Source organism: Culex quinquefasciatus, chromosome 2 (genome assembly GCF_015732765.1).
Source record: "Culex quinquefasciatus strain JHB chromosome 2, VPISU_Cqui_1.0_pri_paternal, whole genome shotgun sequence".
In the NCBI taxonomy this organism is placed as follows: domain Eukaryota; kingdom Metazoa; phylum Arthropoda; class Insecta; order Diptera; family Culicidae; genus Culex; species Culex quinquefasciatus.
Genome location: NC_051862.1, coordinates 151,436,808 through 151,461,833, shown reverse-complemented (window position 1 = coordinate 151,461,833; position 25,026 = coordinate 151,436,808). Strand labels below are relative to the sequence as shown.

General features: G+C 37.1%; 1 protein-coding gene across 1 annotated transcript in view; it reads left to right on the top strand.

Moving 5' to 3' along the window:
* The window catches only part of LOC6045155 (insulin gene enhancer protein isl-1), a 79,099-nt gene extending 58,593 nt beyond the window's left edge, over positions 1-20,506 (top strand). The window contains exons 5-8 of the mRNA XM_038256379.1: positions 4,799-4,919; positions 9,948-10,110; positions 10,214-10,426; positions 19,741-20,506. Coding sequence (XP_038112307.1) covers positions 4,799-4,919; positions 9,948-10,110; positions 10,214-10,426; positions 19,741-19,908 — 665 coding nt within the window. The 3' untranslated portion in view covers positions 19,909-20,506. The remainder of the gene's footprint in view (positions 1-4,798; positions 4,920-9,947; positions 10,111-10,213; positions 10,427-19,740) is intronic.
* The last annotated feature ends 4,520 nt before the right edge of the window (positions 20,507-25,026 follow it).

The window sequence follows — 25,026 nt, the reverse complement described above, 5'->3', positions numbered from 1 at the left end:
GATGCGCGAGATGTGACTCCAAGCACATTTCGGACGCAACTTCTTACCCGTAGCAGGCCTCGGTCATCATCTCGCAAGTTCAAGGTCCGCTCCATCAGAGCCTGCTTCGACCCACCGAAATTCCGGAGTACGCCATTGGGTTGGAATCGACTGCTGCGCTAAAAAGTGAAAAGAGCATTTTTCACCGCGCCGATGGGTGACCCACTGATTTTCATTTTCGATACATTTTTTCTCTCTCAGATTTGTTTGAAATATCGCCGCCGCCAATTGGGTTGGAGAGGGTACTTCTTTTTTTCTGGTGCGGAGTTTCGCGCGTAATTGTGATACACACACGCATCACGCGGCGGAAAAACGAGCCAAAACAATCACCGGGAAAACAAAGCAAACCCCCCAAAAGCCGCCCACCGCGCGCGGGTTTCTTCGATCGAAATGAGGCATCAGATATTAAAACCACATCAAGCCGATTGTAGCCACAATTAGGCCTGCTACGCTCTGGCTGGAAGAACTTGAAGCCCGCCCTCCGAAAGCCAATCATCTCGAAATATTTTGGAAAACGCATTTTCAAATCAAATCAATAGCACTGAGTTGAGCAAAGTAGAGAGATGCGGTGCTGGTTCCTTAAGGTCTGGCTGGCAACACTGGCGGCCGCCGTGGGTTGAACTTTGGCCCGCGGGGCAGAGAACTCTGTGCCCAGAGAGTCGCGGCAGCCGCCGCCGCCGAAAGGAGGAAATTGAAGAGGGCAATTGAGCCTGGCCGCGCTCCGCTGGAATATGGATTATGGTAATTACGGAACGAAGGCGGTTGAAGGCGAAAGAACCTCGAGAAGAACTGGGGGGTAGGCTTTGCGGTACAGAATCGGTGCGGTAGAATTGAGGTGGAATATGGATACGATGTATAAACGTGCGCACTCGCGTTTGGGGTTCGGGTGTGAGGGGAGCTGAAATGATGATTGCTATTTTTAGATTTTTATTTAAAAATAAAAACGACCGTTATTTTTTCGAACAGAAACATATTTTGAAGTATTTCAGTAATTTTTATTGACCGTCTTATTTAAAAATTTGTCTTCAAAAAGACTATAAAAAATATACTATAAAAGAAAATTTTCAACTCCACGATCAATATCGTTGTGGTCGAGTTTTGTTGACGCACTTTGACTTGAGTTAAAGAAGCCGATTTGTGTTGCATCTTGTCACATTGCACAGTGGTCCAGATCGCAAAATGAGTGGAAATTGGATTTTCTTAAAAATGGTGAATTTTTTTAGTCTTCAGGGTGGATCACGATTAAGGTGTTTCAGAAAATTTAACTCTCCAGAAATTTTTTTTTGGAAATTTGATCTAAAAAGTTGTTAGGCATGCCAATCTAAGTAACTTTGTCCAAGAAACAAAAACTGTGTATCCCAATCTACGCCTTCTACGTCAACTGTTCTGAGCACTTCAAAGCTTTGAAAAACAAACCTTTTCGTTATTGAAAAATTTACTTTGTAGGGGAAATATGCCCATTTTAATCACACTAAGCCTTTCGACCCATTCTCATCACTATTGCCGTTTTCCGCTATTAAATCAACATTTTCAGATGTATCAACAATGGAGTGTTGCTTGCTCACTTTTATTTGAGCTGTTTATTACTTCAGAATAGTCAGAAACACTTTATAAAAGCTGTAATTCATGATCAAAGTGCTGATAGGCCGATAATAGAAATAGGCTGAGAAAGGGTATAGTTCCCCTACTTATTGGTCAAAAGTTACAGCAATTTTAAGCTAAAAAAAAATACAATTTGAAATCACAAATATCACTTAGTTTCTTTTGGATATCTATCTATTATCATGGTGGCTACTCATTTCGGAAAATCGTGAAAGTCGGAAAAGTCGGGAATTCATAAAAATCCGCCAAAAATCGCTTAAAATCCGGGATTTTTATCATAATCATTAGTGCTTTTTATGAATATTTTGTTAATTTTGTCATATTTTATACTTTCAATTTTTAAAAGTTAATTTTTTGCAATTTAAGAAATTTTGTTCGATGGACTTTTTTTATAAACAGTTTTCGATTTGCAATCATGATTTGAAGAAGAATTGCCTGTTATTTGAGGGGCTGGAATAGTCGGGAAACGTCGGACAATCGAAAAAAGGATTAGAGTGGCGACCCTGGTTATTTGTTAAAACTTTAAATGTGTTCATTTGGAAATTTTTAAGCGTCTGGAAAATATTCCTGGCAACTTACATTTTATGTGGCACCCTGATCAGACTCCCGTGTGCATGACGAAGCCCGATTTTGAAATTTATTTAAAAAAAATACAAAAATCAAAATCTGAAGATTTTTAATACAGGGTGGCCACTCAAGTCGGGAAATCGGGAAAGTCGGGAAAAAGTCGGGAATTTGTGATTTTTTTTTCAAAAAGTCGGGAAAAGTCGGGAATTCTGAGCATACTTGTTTGAAAATTATTTTTCAACTTTTGAACAATTTTAAAATTGAAGTCACTCATTTCTGCTTTAGTAACTTTTTTTAAATTTAAAGTTCTTTTGACTATTTCAATATTTTTGAGTATTGAAAAGCTGTTTAAGACATTCAAAATCGTAATGAATATTGGGGTCTTTGACACAGATTTTCATAATATTTTTCTATGAATCAAATGATCGCTATTATTTTTTGTTCATTAAACAAGAGGTAAAGTCAATGAAAAACTAATATAAAAATAAATTGAATATTTGAAAACAGATTCCAAATTGAATGTGGCAATGTTTTTTTTTTTTTGTAAATATTATTAATTGTTTAACTAAATTCATTAAGTAATTTAAAATATGTTTTTTTTTTTTTCAAATGTTACCCTTGAATTTTTTTTTGTGAGTATGTGTAAATTACCTACCATGAATAAAGCTTTATTTTCAGTTTTCGGAAAACTTAATTATCGCATAAAACCCAAAATTGAAAAAAAAATTACGTTTTTGAAACATAAAGAAAATTTTGTAAATGCAAAAAAAAAATCAAGGAAATTTTGAGTTTTTTGCAATAAAATTGTTTAAAAAAATAGTCTCATCAAACATTTTGCTTAAAAAAAAGTGGGAAAACATACAATCATATCAAACTGAATTTTAATTGAAAAGAAAAAAACAAAAAGTTAAATACTGACCACTAGATAAATTAGCATTGATTAAAAAATTCAATATCAAAAATTATAAAATTAAAAAGGGAACTTGGCAAAAACATTTTGTTATAAATACCTTGACATTTTTCTAAATCCTTTAAATGAATAATAACAGCGATTATGTTTGAATCATTCTTTGATTTAAAATGATGATGAAGTTTAAAAAAAAGGTTCGAGATTTTAAGTTCAGTTATCTTTAAGTTATCTTTAATTCTGGAAAAGTCTGGAAAAAAGTCGGGAAAAGTCGGGAATTTGAAAATAGAATTTGAGTGGTCACCCTGTTAATATGAAAAACAAACAAATATTTTTATCTTTTTTTTTAAATAAACTTTTTGAAAATCGGCCTTCGTCATGCACATGGAACTAGTTTAACAACTCTTCACTAAAATTTTGATTTAGTCAAAGCAGTGATGAGATATCGTGGCACCCGTTTTTTGAAACTGCTAGCTTCAAATACAGTCTAGACTAGATTATCCGAAGGCCTCGGAAAAATTTCACTTCGGATAATCGAATCACGAAAAGAAAAAAATTCGCTTTCTTATTTTTGATTGTCGAACATAAGTATGACCCCTAAACTACGCTAAAGTGATTTACATTATTTTAATCCAAGATGGCGACCAATATGGCGGTGACGAAAGATTGAAAAAATGCATTTTATTATTTAATAAGCAATCAACTATTCAAATTTGACTGAAAAGGGGTCGCAGAACTCGAATTTGATGTTTAACTTCATCATCCCGGTACGAGAATCGAACTCACGACCTCTGGATTGGAAACCCAGCACGCCGCTAGTCGAAACCCATCCCCTACCGGTCAGTAATCCCAGTGAGTAGAATTACTCTTTGAAGGGATCTGACTTTGCCGAGCCAGACAGGAATCGAACCCATCACCTTCCGCTTACAAGGCGAAACCCGTAACCTCACGGCCACGGAAGCTAAAAAAAAATGTTTAAAACAAGAAAAAGAAAAAAAATTGTTCGTGATTCGATTATCCGAAGTCCCATACAATCCTTCAGATAATCGAACTTCGGATAATCGAGGCTTCGGATAATGGATTCTGGACTGTATTTCTATCTCGGCAATGATACAAGCAAATGTCTTCAATTTTTTTTTGTTAATGGTTGAAAATGTATATTTTAATGCACTACAAACAAATTTTAAAAAAAAGTTTAAGCGTGTGCTCAAACCAACCCTTGGCATTTTTGCCGATTTGCATGTATGTAACCCCTTAATTGTGACCCACCTGAGGCAGCTAAATCCGTTTGTCACAAGAAAATGACCACTTTCTGTTTATTTTTTTTGTGATTATTTTTTTATGTTTTAAGTACCTATTCTGACAAAAAAATATATATATTTTTACAAACTTGCTACAATTTTTGTTTGCTCAACCCGAACACGTAATAGCTATTTTGACGAAAATTTACGTTCCCTATTTTTTAAATTCAACCTTCCTCTAAACATTGCTGACTTTTTTTTATAAAAATCTAAAATCTAGTCTTGAAAATACGCATCACGACAAATGAAACTTTGTTTTATTACTCAGTCCTCCAAATAATCTGGACTGTAATATTTTAATTTTTTTCAATCAGATAAATTTATAAAAAAGGTCTCCTCTAAAACTATAACTAACTCACCACCAACCGCTGTTTACTTCCAGATTCCGGCAGCGAGTCGGGTTCGCACAAGAGCATGCGCGGCAAGGGACCCACCGGACCGTCGGACGGCAAGCCGACCCGGGTGCGGACGGTGCTCAACGAGAAGCAGCTACAGACCCTAAGGTAAGTCGAGCAAGAGCACGCACACGTGTTGTAAAACTGTCTGCCGAACGTGCTGATCACACCTTTCTGGATTCGGGATGAGCTTCTTTTAGTTTTTTGGTCACGAAGCATCGCCGCCCTAATCGATCAGCGCAATAATGGCACCGCTCTTTGTGTGACCACACCGAGTTTAGATCTTGATGGCGGCTTCTTAGGGCTTTCATCTGTGCCGAGCTGACAATTGGCAAGTTGTTGCAGCGTGATTTGTGAGATGCTCTATGCCGATAAGAATCTTGAGGAAAGATCTTTCGAAGACATCTTTGAGTCGAATTGAGCTGTCTCAATCTCTCGTTTAATTGAGAAGTCACTTCTAATTAGCAGCAGATATAATGCTAATATAAAGCTAATGAGAGTTCGTGTTCTGTCGACCGGACCACGCACAGAGCGAGGCGCAATTTGCACTGCAAATTTGTTTCTCACCCCGGGGGGCAGCCAGCAATGAGTCGCGCTGAATGAATAGTCAAGTGTTGAATTAATGCATAAAATGCATACATTGCATAGGGGAAATCTACCCATTTTAATCCTAATAAGCGGTCGTGTTTGAATGATGCTGGATAATCTAGAGTCTCCCTTGAATTTTACTAAAACCAAGTACACCAACGAGTAGAGCAAGTTTTTGTGAACATTTCTGTTTATTTTCACTTTCACTAAAAGTTATTCTATTTCTTTACCAAGCATTTAACAAAAAAAAATCCCAAGGGTATTCTAATCGAGGCGAATGCATTGGGCCACGCCCATTTTTCTAATATCGGCTTAGTTCTTTTTTCTTCCAACACTCTCTCGAGTGTTGCCATTTGCGCTGACAGTTCAAACGAACACTCACGAAAAGTGGCATTTATAGGGAAAGTTTCCTGGCATCGCTGGCTGTGCTGCTGGTGGTGTGGACGGCCAGCCTTTGTTCTTTTTTGCCTTCGTCTCTCGCTCGGTTTTCTTCAGCCTTCGAGTGGAATGCAAAGTGAAAATTGAAACGTCAAACGACTTGGCGCGTTTGTTTTTGATGGCGCTTGCTAATTTATTACATTTTTCGGGATTATTCTTCAATTGAGTGCCTTAATAATGATCAAAAGAACATGTTGCCGGTAGTTGGAAGCAATTTCATATCTTAAGCGCCGTGAAAAAGTAAGCGAAAGTGAAAAGTTAATTTTGGCGATATTCATTAAGCGTTTGAGGGATTCTCGTGTGTGTCACTGTGTGTGCCAACAAAATGATGAGAAGTGGTCTCGCAAAATACAAATTATGATCAAAAGTGCATTAAATGTGATCTTTTTGGCCAGTAAGTGGCATACATTTGCGTGCTTACTCGAGGCGGTGCTGTTGCTGGTAAGTTTATAGCCCAAATAGTATTTTTGGAGCTTTAATCGAGCATCAAACTCTCCATATGACGAAGATAGGTTTTTGATTGGAAAGGGTAGATTTCCCCTACACAATATTTATCAAACGCATCGCGGTCGGGCGCGTCTCGCGAGATCGCAGCCCGGATGTCAATGGACTTTGTGGTAGGTGCTGCTGCGATGTTCCTCGTTTGAACTCGAGAGGAGAACCGTTATGATGGTGAACCCTGACCGGGAAGTGTTCCTCAGGAGTTCAGCAAAATTTGATTGCTTTGAAAATAAATTTTACACTGTAGTTTCTGTTTTTATTTGTACAAATATTCTTGTTTGGGAAGACAATTTGAGTAACTTCTATGGCATTGAAAATTTTATTTCTCTGTTTATATGGTCTTCTTCTTTAATTTTTCGTGCATTGATTTTGTTGAACTTATTATTTTAAGATGGTTTTAGGCAACATCTACAATCTCCAATCACTATCTTTTGACTATTGTGTACCTTTGAACTTCAAAACACTGGCACATTTTTATACAAATTCATCAGTTCTGCTAGCTAAGTATCAAATCCGGTAACTCTGTGTTGTCGAATTTGACAACATTGCAAGGTTTCCAAAACTGACAACATTTGTTTCGATTTTAGAAAAAAAAATGTTGTCGATTTTGAAAACATTTACATTGAAATCGACAAAAATGTTGCCGATTTCGGAAACATTTCAATGTTAACGAATTCGACAACACAGATTTATCGGATTTGCTTACAAGATTTCTATCCGTGTAATGACTTTGTTCTAAATAAATTGATGTATTTTAGAAAATAAGTAACACAAAATTCCCAAAACAGTAATTTTAAACTATCATAAGAATAAAAAAAAATTAATTGAAGAAAAAAGTTTTAAATTTCATTTCTATAATTAAAAAGTTCGAATATTGCAAACAATCAAAACTATTTCAACAAAGATAAAAATAAATACATGGGAAAGAGACATAGAAAAGAGCAGCAATCGTTTCCTAGATCACTAATTGAAAAATGAAGGATCCTCAGACCACATTGAGAAAACTTCATTTTTCACAAAAAATAATCCTGGAGATTTTTTTTTTCGGGGTTCTTTTCTTTATGAACTATTTTCAAAATGCAAAAAACTCAACAGTTTTCGAATAATTTCACCATAGAATGCCAATAACTTGAAAACAGTGCACTTTATCATAAAATGGGTTGAGTCTATTTCGATTGAAAATTAGGTTTTGCATCTTAAAATATCTTTTGAAATTTATTTGACAATTTTTTATTTTTTTCAAAAAATCACAATATTTTCAAAATTTTATGACTACCGCGTCAGATTTTGCAATACCCTAAACTCTAGAGCAAAGATGCCTTTTTAGTTGAAATACATAAAAAAAAAACAAAAAAATTGAAAATATATCTTTTGGCATTTCAATTTTTGTGATAAAAATCCAAATAAAAAACAATTTTATTTCGTGCAAAGCTAATAATGCAAAATGTATTTTTTTGACAAAAAAAAGCAGGATAAAGTTTTATTCAAATGAAAAAAATACAACAAAAAATTGCTTGCGAAACATAGCAAATTACTCACATAGTTTGTTACCCATTATTGCAAGTTAGAAAAGTTTTTAAAAATTTACAATGGTCAACTGCGTTCAAACTGAGTTCTCATTGTTTGAAAACACTTTATTGCTTACTATGTACACATTTTTGTAGAAAATTTCAATTAAAACAAAGTGATTTATTGTTGCTTTTTTGATTTCTTTTTTAAAAAATAAAATATTTTTATTTCTAAATTTAAAATATGAAAATTGGTTTAAACATTCCACTAAAAATAGTGTTTCAAAATGCATCACGAAGTTTTTTAGATTGGTTCAAGTCGAATCAAATAATTTTTAAATTTTTGCTTTCTAAGCGATTTCATTAAAGAATTAAATTAAGGCACAAATAAAAAAAATAAGAAAAATTTTTTTTGGAACGAACGAACTCCTAAGTTGTCTTACAATATTTCGTTCAGAAAAACAATCTAAGTTTAACGAAACAATATTATTATGATAAAACTACATTTAGTATTTTAAACCTAAATTGCACTCAAAGGTCTTGAAATTTGGGTCAATGATCAGAAATCTCTTACTTTTTGCCGATCCAATCGCTTGAATCGCCAGCGCGCAACCAATGGAGCATTTCCTTTCGAGCAGTTTTTTTGCTTTTTTCTACAATGTATTGCTCATGGGAGAACTATTATTTCTACCACTCGAATCCGGTGCTCCATTGTGAGCTACCACGATTCGCAAGCAGACAGCGATTTATCAGCTGCTGTCAAATGTGTCTTTGATGTTGCGTCAACAAAAAAAGATAATTTGTTAAATAACATTGATTTGAAGCAATCGAATCAATGATTTAATCACGCAGCGAAATATTACTCTTCATGTTCCAATCGAGCGACATGATTTTGCTTTAAAATATTTTTGATAAAAAAATGAGAGTTCAACCATCTCACATTTTGTGAAACTGTTGTTTATAATTTATGTCTCGTATTTTTGTATCGTATCTCGTATTTGGTTCAAGCACATTTCAAACAGATTTCAACCTAAGACTTGTAAGGTCTTGAGGCTTGATTGGAACCCTGTTTTGACAGCTCAGTTGGAGCCCAGAGAGTAACATTTCACCTCTCCAGCTCTCTAGCTCACACACATCCAAACGAATGAGCGCTGCGTAAAGTCTCTCACACAGTCATTTGACTCTCACCACCTGTCTCATTCGCTTTGAGCTCGTTCGTGTGAAATCTACCGAAATGTCAATCACTTGGCCAATGACTGCATTCAAATGATTGCTGTCACCTCACTTACTCACACAAACAAGAAAGAGGTATGAAAAGAAATAAAGAGAAAGAGCATGTGTCGTCGTGTCGCACGGCTGTTTGAGTGTTGAGCTCAGTGTTCTCTCGTGTCAACTTTGCGCGTATCCACCGATGGTCGCATCCAAGGCTGTATATCATAGGTACTCGCGATCTTGCTTTGCATTAGTGTGAGTGCATGACTCTGTGCCACTAAAACCAAAACAATAACAAACGAATAGTGGATCGTGCCAGGAAAACCAAAACATAAACAATGTCAGTGACAGTGGAGTGAAAGAGTCAGAGATAACGATTTTGACAACCGCACTGCTACACACTCAATCGCGAGTACCTTAGGTAGAAAGCCATGGGTCGCATCCAAATGACGAATATATCACCGGCGCTGTCAGTGAACATTCACCGAGAGGGTTGATGATGATAGCTGACTTCCGAGCTCTGTCAAGTATCATCAATTCCTGTCAGTGACCGATCCCTTTTCAAACATTGATCAGGACTCTAGATTTCGGTAATATTAAGGGTATTTTAAGTTAATCACAATAATCTCAAAATGAGTATCAAAATAGAAAAATGCATTCTAAATTATATTTAAGTGAAATGCACTTCTTTAATTTTAAAATTTATTGATAAAAATATGTTTCAACCTCTGATTTTTCGGTTCAATTTCAAGGAAGCTTTTTAGGGTTAAAGTTCCAATTTAACATCATTTTGTAATTTATATAATAGATGTAAAAAGATCAATGCTATTTTTTAAAGGTTCTAAAAAATTCATCATACTAACTCTTTTTCCCCCCTTCCCCTTCACAGAACCTGCTACAACGCCAACCCCCGGCCGGACGCGCTCATGAAGGAGCAGCTGGTGGAGATGACGGGCCTGTCGCCCCGCGTCATCCGGGTGTGGTTCCAGAACAAACGCTGCAAGGACAAGAAGAAAACCATCCAGATGAAGCTGCAGATGCAACAGGAGAAGGTACCACAACTGCTCTACTACTCGAGCTCCCCCGTCGCCGCTGCCGGATGGTAGACTAATGCCTCCACCTCTCCTTCTGGTTCGTTCGTTCGGCTCTTTGCAGGAAGGTCGCAAGCTCGGGTACGGCATGCAGGGCATCCCGATGGTGGCCAGCTCGCCGGTGCGGCACGACTCGCCGCTGAACCTGCACGGGCTGGAGGTGACCGCGTACCAACCGCCCTGGAAGGCCCTGTCCGACTTTGCGCTGCACTCCGACCTGGACAGCAACGGCGCGATCAACACCCACACGCCCGCGTTCCAGCATCTGGTCAATCAGGTGAGGATCCGAATTTGCTTACTAGTTTTTTTTTTGTTTTGTTTGACGACTCAATCTAAAAAAAAAATGCTTCAGAAATCCGACATTTGCATCAATACTTTAATTATTCAAGAAGAGCCTGTACCAGTTAAGTGACTTAATTTGTTCCTCCCGATTTTGTTCTTTTTTTTTTCGCGGAGTCGCAGAGTTCGTAAAAAATGGCAACACGAACAAAAAACAGGCAAACTAAACTCCGCCATATAGCGACATAAATAATAAAAAATATAATGTCCCTCTCTCTCTTTCTACCTCGGTTCTTCTCCATCATTTGGCTGCTGCCAAAATTTAGCGGCGAGGCAAAATTTGTAGAATTTTAGCATTTTTTGTTTGCTTGGTGCTGTTTGAGCGATGCGGATGAAAATCCCGCCGCAGCCATATTAATCCATAAAATATGCAAAAGGACGTCGTTGTTGCTTGCAGAGCTAAAACTTCAACTTCAGCGTGTGTTTGTCTGTGTGTGTGTGTGTGTGTGACTTGGCTCTTAAGCCGGTGAAAAATGGTGGAATGCCGTCGGAGGCGGCCATGCGAGGCTTAGGGATTTTTTTTGGTTTATTCAACAAGTTTGAAGTTTAAAATGGTAATGATGCATCGTAGTTTTAAACCTTATTTTACAGTAACATATTTTACAAGTCACTTTTTTCAATCATTAAATTGTGAGTTTATTTTCCAAAAAATCATACATGTAGAAAGCATAAAAAAATTCAAACATTATTATTGGGCGTACACACTTCTTTTACCGAATTCGGTAAAGTTCATTGTTGTTCATGTTACATCCGAAATTCGATAAAATGTGGTTCATTTTGACATATGGTTTACCAATCTAAACTTTACCGATTTTTCAACTACCGAATACGGTAAAAAAAAATCCAAATGTGTAGTGATTTTTCACACTCAAAAATTGCAATTTTCTTGGAGACCATAAATTCAAAACACCAAATTTTGAGAAACGTAAAAAAGATTAAAAAAAACTTTGAAAATTTCATCTAAAAATAAAATTTTAAAATTTAATTTTTGTTAAATTTCTTTATTTTTTTTAGTCACCTAAGATTGAACCTCGGAGTGAAACATGTAAAACTGACTTTAAGCTTTGAAATAATAAAAAAAATCTTCGGATTACCACGAGAATTACCAAACTAGATCATCATCTTGAACATTTCTATTAATCAGAAAAAAAACTAAAATATTTTGAAAGGCCTGATTTTTTAGATCAAAAACTAATTTTATGAAGACAAAATTCATTTCATCTTGATCATCATCATTCGGCTTTATAATATTTAAATTCAAAACGGTAGTAAAACTTGTTATTTTAAGTAATATTTTTGATATATTTGGTAAAAAATCGCTTAGTTATAGTTGCTCGACGTTAATATAAAAAACTAACTTAATCCACCTATGTGGTTGAAGCCTTCCTCACTCATTACCATCAATGGTTGTACAAAAATTTCATTTTTTTTTAGATCTGGATTAAAAAAGAACATAAATATCACTTAAGTGGCCATATCTCGAGACAGGGTTGCCAGATATTCTATATTTTGAACTCGACGGAAAGGTCTTTTAATAACCTAACCAACAATGGGTTGGATGGTGGATCCGGACATAGTTTACATACATTTAAGTGAGATCCGGCTTCAAAAAAGTACATAAATATCACTGAAGTGGCCATATCTCGAGACAGGGTTGCCAGATCTTCTATGTTTGGACTCGTTGGAAAGGTCTTTTGATAACCTAACCAACAATGGGTCGGATCCACCATCCGACCCCTTGTTGTTTAGGTTCATAGTTTACATACATTTAAGTGAGATCCGGCTTCAAAAAAGTACATAAATATCACTTAAGTGGCCATATCTCGAGACAGGGTTGCCAGATCTTCAATGTTTTGGACTCGTTGGAAAGGTCTTTTGATAACCTAACCAACAATAGGTTGGATGGTGGATCCGGACATAGTTTACATACATTTAAGTGAGATCTGGTTCAAAAAAAGTACATCAATATCACTTAAGTGGTCAGAACTCGAAACAGGGTTGCCAGATCGTCAATGTTTTAGACTCGTTGGAAAGGGTTTTTGATTACCTAACCAACGATGGGTCGGATGATGGATCCGGACATTGTTTACATACATTTAAGTGAGATCCGGCTACAAAAAAAGTACATAAATATCACTTAAGTGGTCAGAACTCGAGACAGGGTTGCCAGATCTTAAATGTTTTGGACTTGTTGGAAAGGTCTTTTAATTACCTAACCAACGATGGGTCGGATGATGGATTCGGACATTGTTTACATACATTTAAGTAAGATCCGGCTACAAAAAAAGTACATAAATATCACTTAAGTGGTCAGAACTCGAGACAGGGTTGCCAGATCTTCAATGTTTAAGACTCGTTGGAAAGGTCTTTTAATTACCTAACCAACGATGGGTCGGATGATGGATCCGGACATTGTTTACATACATTTAAGTAAGATCCGGCTACAAAAAAAGTACATAAATATCACTTAAGTGGTCAGAACTCGAGACAGGGTTGCCAGATCTTCAATGTTTAAGACTCGTTGGAAAGGTCTTTCGGTTACCTAACCAACGATGGGTCGGATGATGGATCCGGACATTGTTTACATATATTTAAGTGAGATCCGGCTACAAAAAAAGTACATAAATATCACTTAAGTGGTCAGAACTCGAGACAGGGTTGCCAGATCTTCAATGTTTAAGACTCGTTGGAAAAGTCTTTTAATTACCTAACCAACGATGGGTCGGATGATGGATCCGGACATTGTTTACATACATTTAAGTGAGATCCGGCTACAAAAAAGTACATAAGTATCATCAGTGGTCAGAACTCGAGACAGGGTTGCCAGATCTTAAATGTTTTGGACTCGTTGGAAAGGTCTTTTAATTACCTAACCAACGATGGGTCGGATGATGGATCCGGACATCGTTTACATACATTTAAGTGAGATCCGGCTTCTAAAAAGTACATAAATATCACTTAAGTGGTCAGAACTCGAGACAGGATTGCCAGATCTTCAATGTTGTGGACTCGTTGGAAAGGTCTCTCGATTACCTAATCAACGATTGGTCGGATGATGGATACGGACATTGTTTACATACATTTAAATGAGATCCGGCTACAAAAAAAGTACATAAATATCACTTAAGTGGTTATAACTCGAGACAGGGTTGCCAGATCTTCAATGTTGTGGACTCGTTGGAAAGGTCTTTCAATTACCTAAATAACGATGTATAACATGATGATGTTTGGTTCAGCTTATTGCCATTTATTCATCTTCCGAAAATATGCGAAAACACATTTTTATACATAACTTTTGAACTACTTATCAAAACTTCAAACAATTCAATAGCACCGTATGGGACCCTAAACCAAGTCGAATGCGACTGGTTGGGTCAAAATCGGTTCAGCCAGTGCTGAGAAAACTGAGTGACATTATTGGTCACATACACACACACATACACACACACATACCCACACACATACACACACACATACACACACACATACACACACACATACACACAGACATTTGTTCAGTTTTCGATTCTGAGTCGATATGTATACATCAAGGTGGGTTTTCGAGCTTTTAATAAAAAGTTCAATTTTAGAGCAGGATTATAGCCTTACCTCAGTGAGGAAGGCAAAAAGGATTTTATAAAACTAATTTTCCGACAAAAAACAGACAATATGCAATTATTTCACAATTTTTTAACAGTTTGATTTGCGGGAATATAGAATCCAAGATGGCGATTGCGATATGTTGTGTTTGAGAATATCTTGGCGAATGTTTATTTGGTGATGGAACAGGCAATATCGACTCAAAGTTTATTCTAGTGATTGAATTAAATTGAATTAAAGTTAGTTGTTCTATAAAAATATAAGTAAAGATTTGAAAATATTGCCAAAATCAGGAAATGAATGGCCTCCGCTGATTTTTCAAAAATAAAAAGTTGATTTCTTTATTTTTACACAATAATTATAGATAAAGATTGGTCATGATAATTATTCAAAAGAGAAAAAGGTATCAAACGATAGGGATTTTTTCATACATTTCGAATGTAATAACAACATTTTTAGAAAATACTCAAAATTTTCAAAAAACTACTTATTTTCGAATAAAATACTCGAAATTTCCGTTTTTACAATGTGGGTATCGAACGATCGGGATTTTTTCATACATTTCGAATGTAATAACAATATTTTTTGAAAATACTCCAAATTTTCACAAAACTACGTATTTCCGAAAAAATACTCAAAATTTCCGTTTTTACAATGTTGGAATCAAACGATCGGGATATTTTCATACATTTCGAATGTAATAAAAATTTTTTTTGAAAATACTCCAAATTTTCACAAAACTACGTATTTTCTAAAAAAAATACTCAAAATTTTCGTTTTTACGATGTGGGTGTCAAACGATTGGGATTTTTTCATATATTTCGAATGTTATAACAATATTTTCACAAAACTACGTATTTTTGAAAAAAAAATTAAAAATTTCTGTTTTTACAATTTCGGTATCAAACGATCGGGATTTTTTCATACATTTCGAAAGTTATTAAAAAAATGAAAATACTCAAAATTTTCACAAAACTACGTATTTTTGAAAAAAAATATTTGATTATTTGATACCCATATTATAAAAACTGAAATTTTGAAAAGTTTTACAAAAATACGTAGTTTTGTGAAAATTTTGAGTATTTAAAAAAATATTGTTATTACATTCGAAATGTATGAAAAAATCCCGATCGTTTGATACCCACATTGTAAAATCGGAAATTATGAGTATTTTATTCGAAAATATGTAGTTTTGTGAAAAATTAGAGTATTTTCTAAAAATGTTGTTATTACATTCGAAATGTATGAAAAAAACCCGATCGTTTAATACCCATATTGTAAAAAATGAAATGTTGAGTATTTTATTCGAAAATACGTAGTTTTGTGAAAATTTTGAGTATTTTCTAAAAATGTTGTTATTACATTCGATATGTATGAAAAAATCCCGATCGTTTGATACCCATATTGTAAAAATTGAAATTTGGAATATTTTTTTTTTTTCAAAAAAACGTAGTTTTGTGAAAATTTGGAGTATTTTCTAAAAATTTTGTTATTACATCCGAAATATATGAAAAAACCTGACCATTTGATACCCATATTGCAATAACAATATATTTTTGGTTTCTTTAGAGAAAAAAATGCATTTTCAAAATACAGGAAAATACCTATTTTTATGAAAATTTTCATGAAATAATAATTTTAATGGATCATCCTGACATCATCCCGATTCCAAAACACTATAATTTTTTGATGTTTGCATGATTTTTCATAGGATTAAAGCCAATGTCTCCCATATAACCAAAAACCCATAAGCACTGTGCTTCAGTTAAGCACTGGGCCGTGCTTAACCGAGGCAGCTGAACGGTGCAAAACCGGGGCAGTGCAAAACCGAGGCGTGCAAAACCGAGGCATGACTGTTTCTTCATGAACTTTCAGGACTGATCATCTTTCAACTGGGGCCAACTGGGGAAAACCAGGACTACAGTCTGAATAGTTCAATTTTTTTTTTCCAATTTATAGAATTATTAATATTCGCCTTCGGACGCCTAGTTTCGAGTAGGAATCTCGCAATCGAGAATGCCAATGCAATGTTGTAGAGCGAATAATTTGACTTTTTTGAATATTAGTAAATATTTAAAACACCAAGCATTTTGTGAATCAATAAACTCAAATTTCAACAATTTATCCTAGTAAGCCAAATTAATGCTGATATATGCCGAATACAAATTTTAATGCTTTTGAATTCTTATTGATTACTTATTTAATTGTATTCAACTATTAATATATTTCTACGAAAAAAATATTACCGGGCCGAAATTTCATGTTTTTTTTTTTCAATTTCGGAAATTCCCGGGACAAAATATTTTAAAAAAATCGGGATTCTGGAATTCCCGGTTTTGGAAAAATCCCGGGAACTCTCGGGATGGACGTACTATTTTTCTGTTTAATAAAGACATTTAAACGTAAACTTAGCTCATAAACTATGTAAAATTACATCAGTAAGCTGACTGTAATGCATTTTTGTATTGTGTTTTATTTATTAGACAAGCAAAGACAACTCTCAGACACCTTTTAAACGGTCACATTTTTGGGGTGTGAGTTATCTTGAGTGGATTTTCACATCATTATAAAATGTTGAAGTTTAACATTCAATCATTAATATCTCGAGTTGAAAGTGTCAAACGAAATTCTAGCAAAACAGTGAGAATTAGCAATGTCAAAGTGTAAACCAAAAGTCTATCTTGCTCATGTCAGTTGATGTTTACATAAGAAACGAGTGGTATTGACTCTTGTTTACACTTTGACGTTGGTTCAATTACATTATTTTGATTAAATTCAACAGAATAGATATTTTAACATCATTCGAGCTTTTGGTGTTAAGGGCCTATTACACTCTGGCAAACAAACTCGCACTTTTTGACAATTTGTCTGCTTTGTTTGTTTTTAGAAAGGTCAACCTGCCTGCATACATTTTGCCCTGGGTGCTACAGGGTGCTACAAAGAAAAAATGCGTAACGTGATTTCCGAATGATCCTTTCCTACAGTATACTATAGCTATAGCTGCACCACAGCTGTAAACAAAAACAAAACTATGTTCAAGCTCAAACGTGACATAGTTTTTAATGCTGAAGTGATCTGTTTTAAAATATTCTGGGCATATTGAAGTTATTCTTCTTGCTGTGAAATTAAATTGTAAATTGTTTTGCGATATTTCCCAAAAACCAAACATTGAAACGTAGCAAAGTAGAATTTTGTTGGAAGTGGGTAGAATTGTATGATTCCAAACAGCAACTGAATGTGAGTTCCCAAATTTTCAGTGTCCATTTCAAAACAAATACACTCTCTGAAATAAATAGGAACATGTATTTTACAAGAAGAAGGCCGCAATGCCGACCATCCGGACGGAATCAAATGATGCTTCTGGATAGATACAACCCCAATGATTCTTTAACAACTCGACTTCGACCTTCTTAAGACTTGTTGACTCCAACTTGAGGTCCTCAAAAGCAACCAATTATCCATCCTTTGGGGAAAAAAACGATTTTGAATGAAACTTCGCTATTTTTGACGAAATTGGTTCCACTTTGACAGTTCAAAACCGCTTTGCGAACCACTATTCAGCACCCAAATTTTGCCTTGTTTGCGAGTTTTGCAAACTGTCAAAAAGTGCGAGTTTGTTTGTTTGCCGTAGTGTAATAGCTTCTTAACCCAAGTAGCACTCATAACTTGTCGACTGTTGAGTAATAGTTAGACAATTGTTTTTATTAAACATACGAGACAAAATCTGAACATAACTTAAATAACAGTTTGTTTCACTGCTTGTATATCTTACTTATGTAACTATCGTGTTTTGTGCCACAAAAGTGTCACAACAAAGTCAACTTCACTCTTTTCCAACTTTAAAACACAACATGGAGAAAATTCTCACCTATTTGGGAGGTTTAGCACTCGCTCCTAACTCCATCCAATTTGCTGATTTACACTGTTTAAACAACTTATTTTCGATCACCTTCGATAGAAACTTGCTTGCTCACTTCCGTTTGAGGTATTTATCACTTGATTTCAGTCAAAAACGCTTTTTATGAGCTGTAATTAAACGTCAAAATGCTGATATGCCAAGATGCTGTTCCGTCATCTGCAATGTTTTCCTCGAAAACAGTTTGTTGAATAAGAATAATATTGCACTGTTTGTTTCACTGCTTATCTAACTTGTCATGTGACGGCATCTTCTGAAAAATGGGCGTGGCCAATAATTCTATAAATAACCTTAGGTTTTCTCGCTTTGTTACACAAATGTTATTGGAGAATAAGTTATATGACTGATAATCAACAAACATATTCAACTTGACATTGCGTGTTGTTAGGTGGTGTAAATTTGTATTTAGAGGTATTTAGAGTTTCAATATTGTTTATTTATCGAAGATTGCAATAATTTTAATTGTTACCGATTAGTTTGAAAAAATATTGCCGGTAAAAGCTACAAAAATGTCAGCTTATGGAGTTCATGATAGAGAAAATAACAAATTAAAATCACACCGATTTCAATGTTGCTCCGTGGTACGGTAATAGAAATGCCAGTTGAAACGGTTTGTTATAACTAAGTTGTATATTGGAGTTATAAAAACTGACTTAAAACAAACTTATATAACTTAATTTCCAATGACAGCCTTTTCTGGAGTTAAGTTGTATAGCTCACTGCTGTATAACAAAGTTGACAGCAGCCTTCTTATTGACGTTTAGGCCAGCTTGTTTACTATGAAGCCTCGTGGAGAGATGTGGAAGCGCGCCTGGACCTGCCGTGGAGATAACAACAAATCGTCGAAGTCATCGGATCGAATCTTGGGAAAGACGAAGTTCATCAAAAAAGGAAAATCTAAAAGTTTGACATGAAGAGGGTTTCACAAGAATCAAAGTTAGAGAGCGCGAAAGGATTGTTTTTTTTCATGCAATTTCTATTTTTTTCTAAATAAATCGGGCAGAAACAAGCGTACCAAAATAGTCAGAGACACTATTTTTATTGGCTTCGTCGTTGATTGAAATTCTAATAAGAACTATTTGTTTACATGTAAGTTGGGTGACGGTTAGACAACTGTTTTCAATCTATCTTTCCTTTTCAGTGTGCGCTTTGATTTGACAGCACAACCGTTAACCACGCCCCCTTTTTTCCGTTGAATCTCTTGTTAGCTAGCACAGTGTTGTCAAATACATTTGTACAACTTACTCTGATAACTTGCATCTTATTCTGGCAAGTTATACAACAGAAAAAAGTGCGCTTTTTCCAATGCACAGAAGTTGTAGAACAAGTTGTGGTAACGAGGCCAATCGGTTATACAACCAGTTAGGAAATACGTTTATCTGACAAAGTGTGTTACTTAAGTATATATTTGTTTGAATGTACCATAATTGCAATTTGCTAGATAAAAGACGCGAAAATTGGATGGCTTTTAAAACTATTATTTGTTGGAAGAAAAAACCTCAAATTTCATGTTCATGTTCATGAATAGTCCTGAATTAGTAAAGTTTGAGAGGCGGATTTCTTTGTTTGAATAAGTTTATGTTAATAGGTTATCGCAAATCATCGCCGTTGCGATGACTATAATGGCAACCTTAAGCGTTATCGGTTGACATTAGCATTGATATCATTCTATCGACTCAAAAATTATACTTCATCAAAATACTAACTTTCGCCCCCTTTCCTTCCTCTCTTTGCAGATGCACGGTTACGACGTGGGCGGCGGCGGTGGCATGCACCAGATGGGACCGCAGGGTGGCCAGGGCCCTCTCATGGGTTCGCACATGGACATGAGCGGGCACCACCATCCGGACAGTACGGATTCGTACGTTTACGCGAGCGACGACAGCATGCAGGGCAGCCCGTGAAGTCCTCCTCAATCGCTCTAGAGTTACGGTTAAATTAATTGCAAAGTTGTATTTAAATGAAGGGGCAGGATGGAGAAGGAGAAGCTTGGTTTGGTTTAGTTTTTGTTCAATTTTTTGTTCGAACAGCTGGAGCAGGTGGCAATATTCTACTGTAATTAAGGTTTAGTTACTATTTGCGTTTAAAAAAAGAAAACACTCAAAGATATTCATTTAATTTATTTGAAAAGCAGCAACACGATTTGTTTCGTTTGTTTCAAGACCTCGGAATTCTAGCCAATCGTACTTTTATAATTTTATTTGTTTTTAAGGGAAAGCGAAACATGCGCACGAGTCGCGCGAGCTTTCATTGTGCTGTAAATAGGTGTAAAATAGTAACTCTTAGTAGGATTCAAGCAGAAGTTATTTGGGCATTTTCCCTTCCTCCCTCTTTATCATCACCGAAGAACGAGTAATAGCGTGTAATGAAAAATTCAAAGTTACAATGGTCTCCTAGGTGTTAAGGCAGTTTATTTGTATAAATCAATTCATTCTTGTAAATACAACTTTTGTTTAATTTATTAGTGACTACATAATAGGAATTCAGCAGCAACGTACACAGCAAAAAAACAAACTCAAAAAAGAATAAACAGCAGTAGCAATAACTGCGGCCAACAAAAAAAAGAAAGAAAAACGATGAGCAAGTAAGATTGGTTTAAACAAAATCAAACTGGCTGTTTTAGTGAGCAAATAGTAGCGAGTAGGAGAATAACGAAGCACTATCGAGATTAATGACAAAACAGAAAATAAAGTTAAAAAATCACTCGGATGCAGCAAATATGTAAACTAAAGCAAAATTGTATGATATATGATTATGACTGTATGGAGTAATAAAATAGAACGATTATAAACCTTAAATTTTAATCTGAAACCTGCGTGTGTTTTACTTTCTTTATGAACTGAAAAAATATCACACTTTTTCTATTGAAAACAAATCAAAGCGGTTGAGTTTCAGATATGCAACAATTGTGATCTAAAAATATAAAATAGGGCGCTCGAAACTCAACCTTAAAAAATACCCTTATTGACCGATTCTTCGGCTCCTTTTCAAAAAATTCCCAAGTTTTTTGAAGCGTTTTGGCTGTAGTGGCACAATTAAAGAAGAAACCCCCCAATGTTATGACATATTTGAAAAGATAATTGATTTTCCAACATAGAAATGACATGCATAATGAACAATATTATACCTGTGCTTCTCCTGAAATGAAAATGTAGCGTAACGGGACAACATCGTAAAACTGGAATTTGAAAAGGCACACCAAAAAAATCGACACAGTTTTGCCAGATTGATTTTTTAAAACTTTTGCTCTTCTACACATTATCACAAATTGAAAAACGAATCTTTTGCTCCTTGAACTGGAAGATTTGGTTGAGATTTGAGTTTTTGCCAGCCATTTGTTTTCGTGACGGGACAACGAAAGGAGCAGATTTATGAAAAAACTCCTCTCCCATTCAATGACTTGCAGACCTGATTTGGTCAATATTTTTGGCATTTCAGATAAGAAAACGCATTTAAAGCACATTGCAATTATTAGATCATAATTGAAACGAATTTTTTTATATAAAAAATCACATTGAAAATTGAAAAAAGTTACATTTTGGTGTAGCTTCGCTAAGAATCGGTCTATTAAGTCTTGTCAAACGTTTTATTCACACGAACTGCAAAAATTGACGTAATTTATCAAAAACAATCATTAGCAAAATTGGTGTTTGCAAGGATTTTTTTTCTAGAGGATTGGACAAGTTATGAAAGTTGATTATGCAACAAGTTGCGAAAACAAGATTTTTTCCGCATGAGTCGTACATTTATCCAACGAGGTTTACCGAGTTGGATAAATACGACGAGTGCTGAAAAACTCAAGTTTTTCAACGTTTGCTTACAACATTTTTTGCAATTCCGAAAAACGCCTTTTGAATGGAGTTTTATGTCAAACATCCATGTGTTAAGTAAATTCACCGTTAAAAACAAAACAATATTGAAAAAAAAAAATACTTCTCGATACAAGTTCAACTTTTCAGCATCCATTTCAGTGCTGAAAAGTCAAATCTGTTGTTTTTGGTAGTTAAAAGTATGCCGTTTCGTTTCTCCACAAGGAAATGTTGACAGTTTCACAGCGGGATTGCAAAAAATCATGTAACGTGTTAAATTCAAATTTTGTTGCAATTCCCAAAAAAAAATTCATAGATTGGCACGGTGCCGAGATTTTGGTGTCTATCGATTCCTTACACCATAACGCACCTCTGAGCAAAAAATGAAAACATTCGCTGATGTAGTTTTCATGACACAGCCTTTTTAAGATGTTACAATCAATTTTCAATAAGAAAACCAAGAATCTCTGGGCCAAGTTACAGATGGTTTGCTAATGTAGTTTTTGAGATACAGTTGTATTAAGATGCTATTTCCGACTTTTTCACGCCGATTATATAGATTTTCTTAGAAAAAAATCGAAAATAGCACTTTAAAATTGCTGTATCTCCAAAACTAAATTAGCAAACCATCTTTAACTTGTCCCAGAGATACTTAACAGTCATATGAAGCAATATTCATCATTATCTTGAAAGGCATATTCTTTAAAGTTCTGAAATTGTATTGATTTTATTGATTTTCTTAGACAATATCGGAAATAACATTTTAAAATGGCTCTATCTCGACCTTTCCAACATAGTTTCTATTGGCGTCATCCATAAAGTATGTCACGCTAAAATCGGCCAAAAGGAACTGCAGGTCTTTGAATTTCTTGGGTTTCGAATTCGCCTTAGCGAAGGAGTTGCAACCTCGCAACTTCGATGTTGTGGCACTGCAGGAGGTGTGCTTAGAGGAGGAGCAGGTGCTAAACTGGCCAGGTCAGCAGACCAATTCCAGATTTTTTCTGAGCGGCGGCACGGACAAGAAGCTGGGTACCGGCTTTATCGTGCGGGGCAAGATGCAGGATCGCGTGTTCGGCTTCACGGCGTTCAGCGAGCGGATGTGTAAGTTGAGGATAAGAGGCCGTTTCTTCAACTACAGCATCATCAACGTGCACTGCCCCCACGAAGAAAAGACCGATGATGAGAAGGAAGCATTCTACGCGACGCTGGAGGATGTGTACGACGGCTGTCCGCGGCAGGATGTTAAAATCATCATTGGGGATTTGAACGCTCGGTTCGGAAGGGAGGAAATGTTTCGACCGACAATAGGTTCAGAAAGCCTACACGCGGTCACGAACGACAACGGCCAACGCTGCATCGACTTTGCAGCCTCCCGTGGAATGGTGGTCAGGAGCACCTATTTTCCTCGAAAGGACATCCACAAAGCCACCTGGACATCACCTGACCAACGGACGAAAACGCAAATCGACCACGTCCTGATCGACGGCCGATTCTTCTCGGACGTAACGCACGTGCGCACCTTTCGCGGTGCGAATATTGACTCGGACCACTACCTAGTTGGAGTTGACATGCGCTCAAAGCTGTCGACGGTGTTTAACCAACGCCGAAGCCGTCGGGCCCCTCCGTTCAACACCGCGTGTCTCCAGAACGGGGAAGTGGCCCACAGTTACGCGCAGCAGCTGGAAGCGAATCTGCCAGGTGAGGAGGAACTTGGCGCAGCCTCGCTCGAAGATGGTTGGAGCCGTATTCGCTCAGCCATCGGCAGTGCAGCGGAAGCCACACTGGGTAGTGCGATCCGAGTCAGCCGAAACGATTGGTACGACGACGAGTGCCAACGGATTACCGCCGAGAAGAAGGCAGCTTACGACAGGAAGCTGCACAAGGCGACGAGAGGGAACGTGGAACGATACAGGCAGGCTCGGAATCGGCAGGTCGCGGTCTTCAAGCTTAAGAAGCGCCAGCAAGAAGACCGAGATTGCGCGGAAATGGAGCAGCTATTCCGAGCTAACGAAACGCGGAAGTTTTACGAGAAGGTGAACCGGTCCCGCAAAGGCTTCGTGCCGCGAGCCGACGTGTGCAGGGACAACGGTGGAAACCTGATCGTAAACAAGAGCGAGGTGTTGGAAAGGTGGAAGCAGTACTTCAACGAGCACCTCAACGGCGATGAAGCGGACGGAGACGGCGTTGGAGTCAACCTTGGAGCGCCCGCAGCTGATGAACAGTTCCCGGCACCTGATCTAGAGACGGTGAAGAGGGAGATCAGGAAGCTGAAGAACAACAGAGCTGCCGGCAAGGATCGGTTACCCGGTGAGCTCTTCAAATATGGAGGAGAGAAACTGGCGAGGGCGCTTCACTGCGTGATCTCCAAGATCTGGGAGGAGGAGAAGCTACCGGAGGAATGGATGGATGGTGTCGAGTGCCCGATCTACAAAAAGGGCGATAAGCTGGACTGCGGCAACTACCGCGGCATCACGCTTATTAACGCGGCCTACAAAATCCTCTCCCAGATCCTCTGCCGTCAGCTGTCACCCCATGCAAGGAGGTTCGTGGGGCCCTACTAAGCGGGCTTCACTGGCGCGCGCGCCACCACGGACCAAATATTTTGTCTCCGACAGATCCTCGAGAAATGTCGTGAGTACAACGTGCCCACACATCACATCTTCATCGACTTCAAGGCAGCCTATGATACAGTCGACCGCGAGCAGCTATGGCAGATCATGCACGAGAACGGATTTCCGGATAAACTGATTCGGCTGATCAAGGCTACCTTGGATGGTGTGATGTGTCACGTGCGTGTTTCGGGGATTTAGCGGAACCCTTTGGATCACGTCGAGGGCTGCGGCAAGGTGATGGCTTATCCTGTTCGCTGTTCAACATCGTTCTTGAGGGCATCATTCGAAGAGCGGGCATTGACACGAGTGGCACGATCATGAACAGGTCCTACCAGTTGCTTGCTTTTGCCGATGACATCGACATTGTGGCAAGGAACCCGGAGACGGTGAAGGATGTATACACCCGACTGAAGGTACAAGCAAGGCGTGTAGGACTTGGCATGAATACGACGAAGACGAAGTACATGAGAGGAAGGGGTTCGAAGGATGTCGGCCCCCCAAGCCTCACCCCTCTAACTGTGGATGGTGATGAGTTGGAGGAGGTGAGCGAGTTCGTGTACTTAGGATCGCTGGTAACCGCCGACAACGACACCAGCAAAGA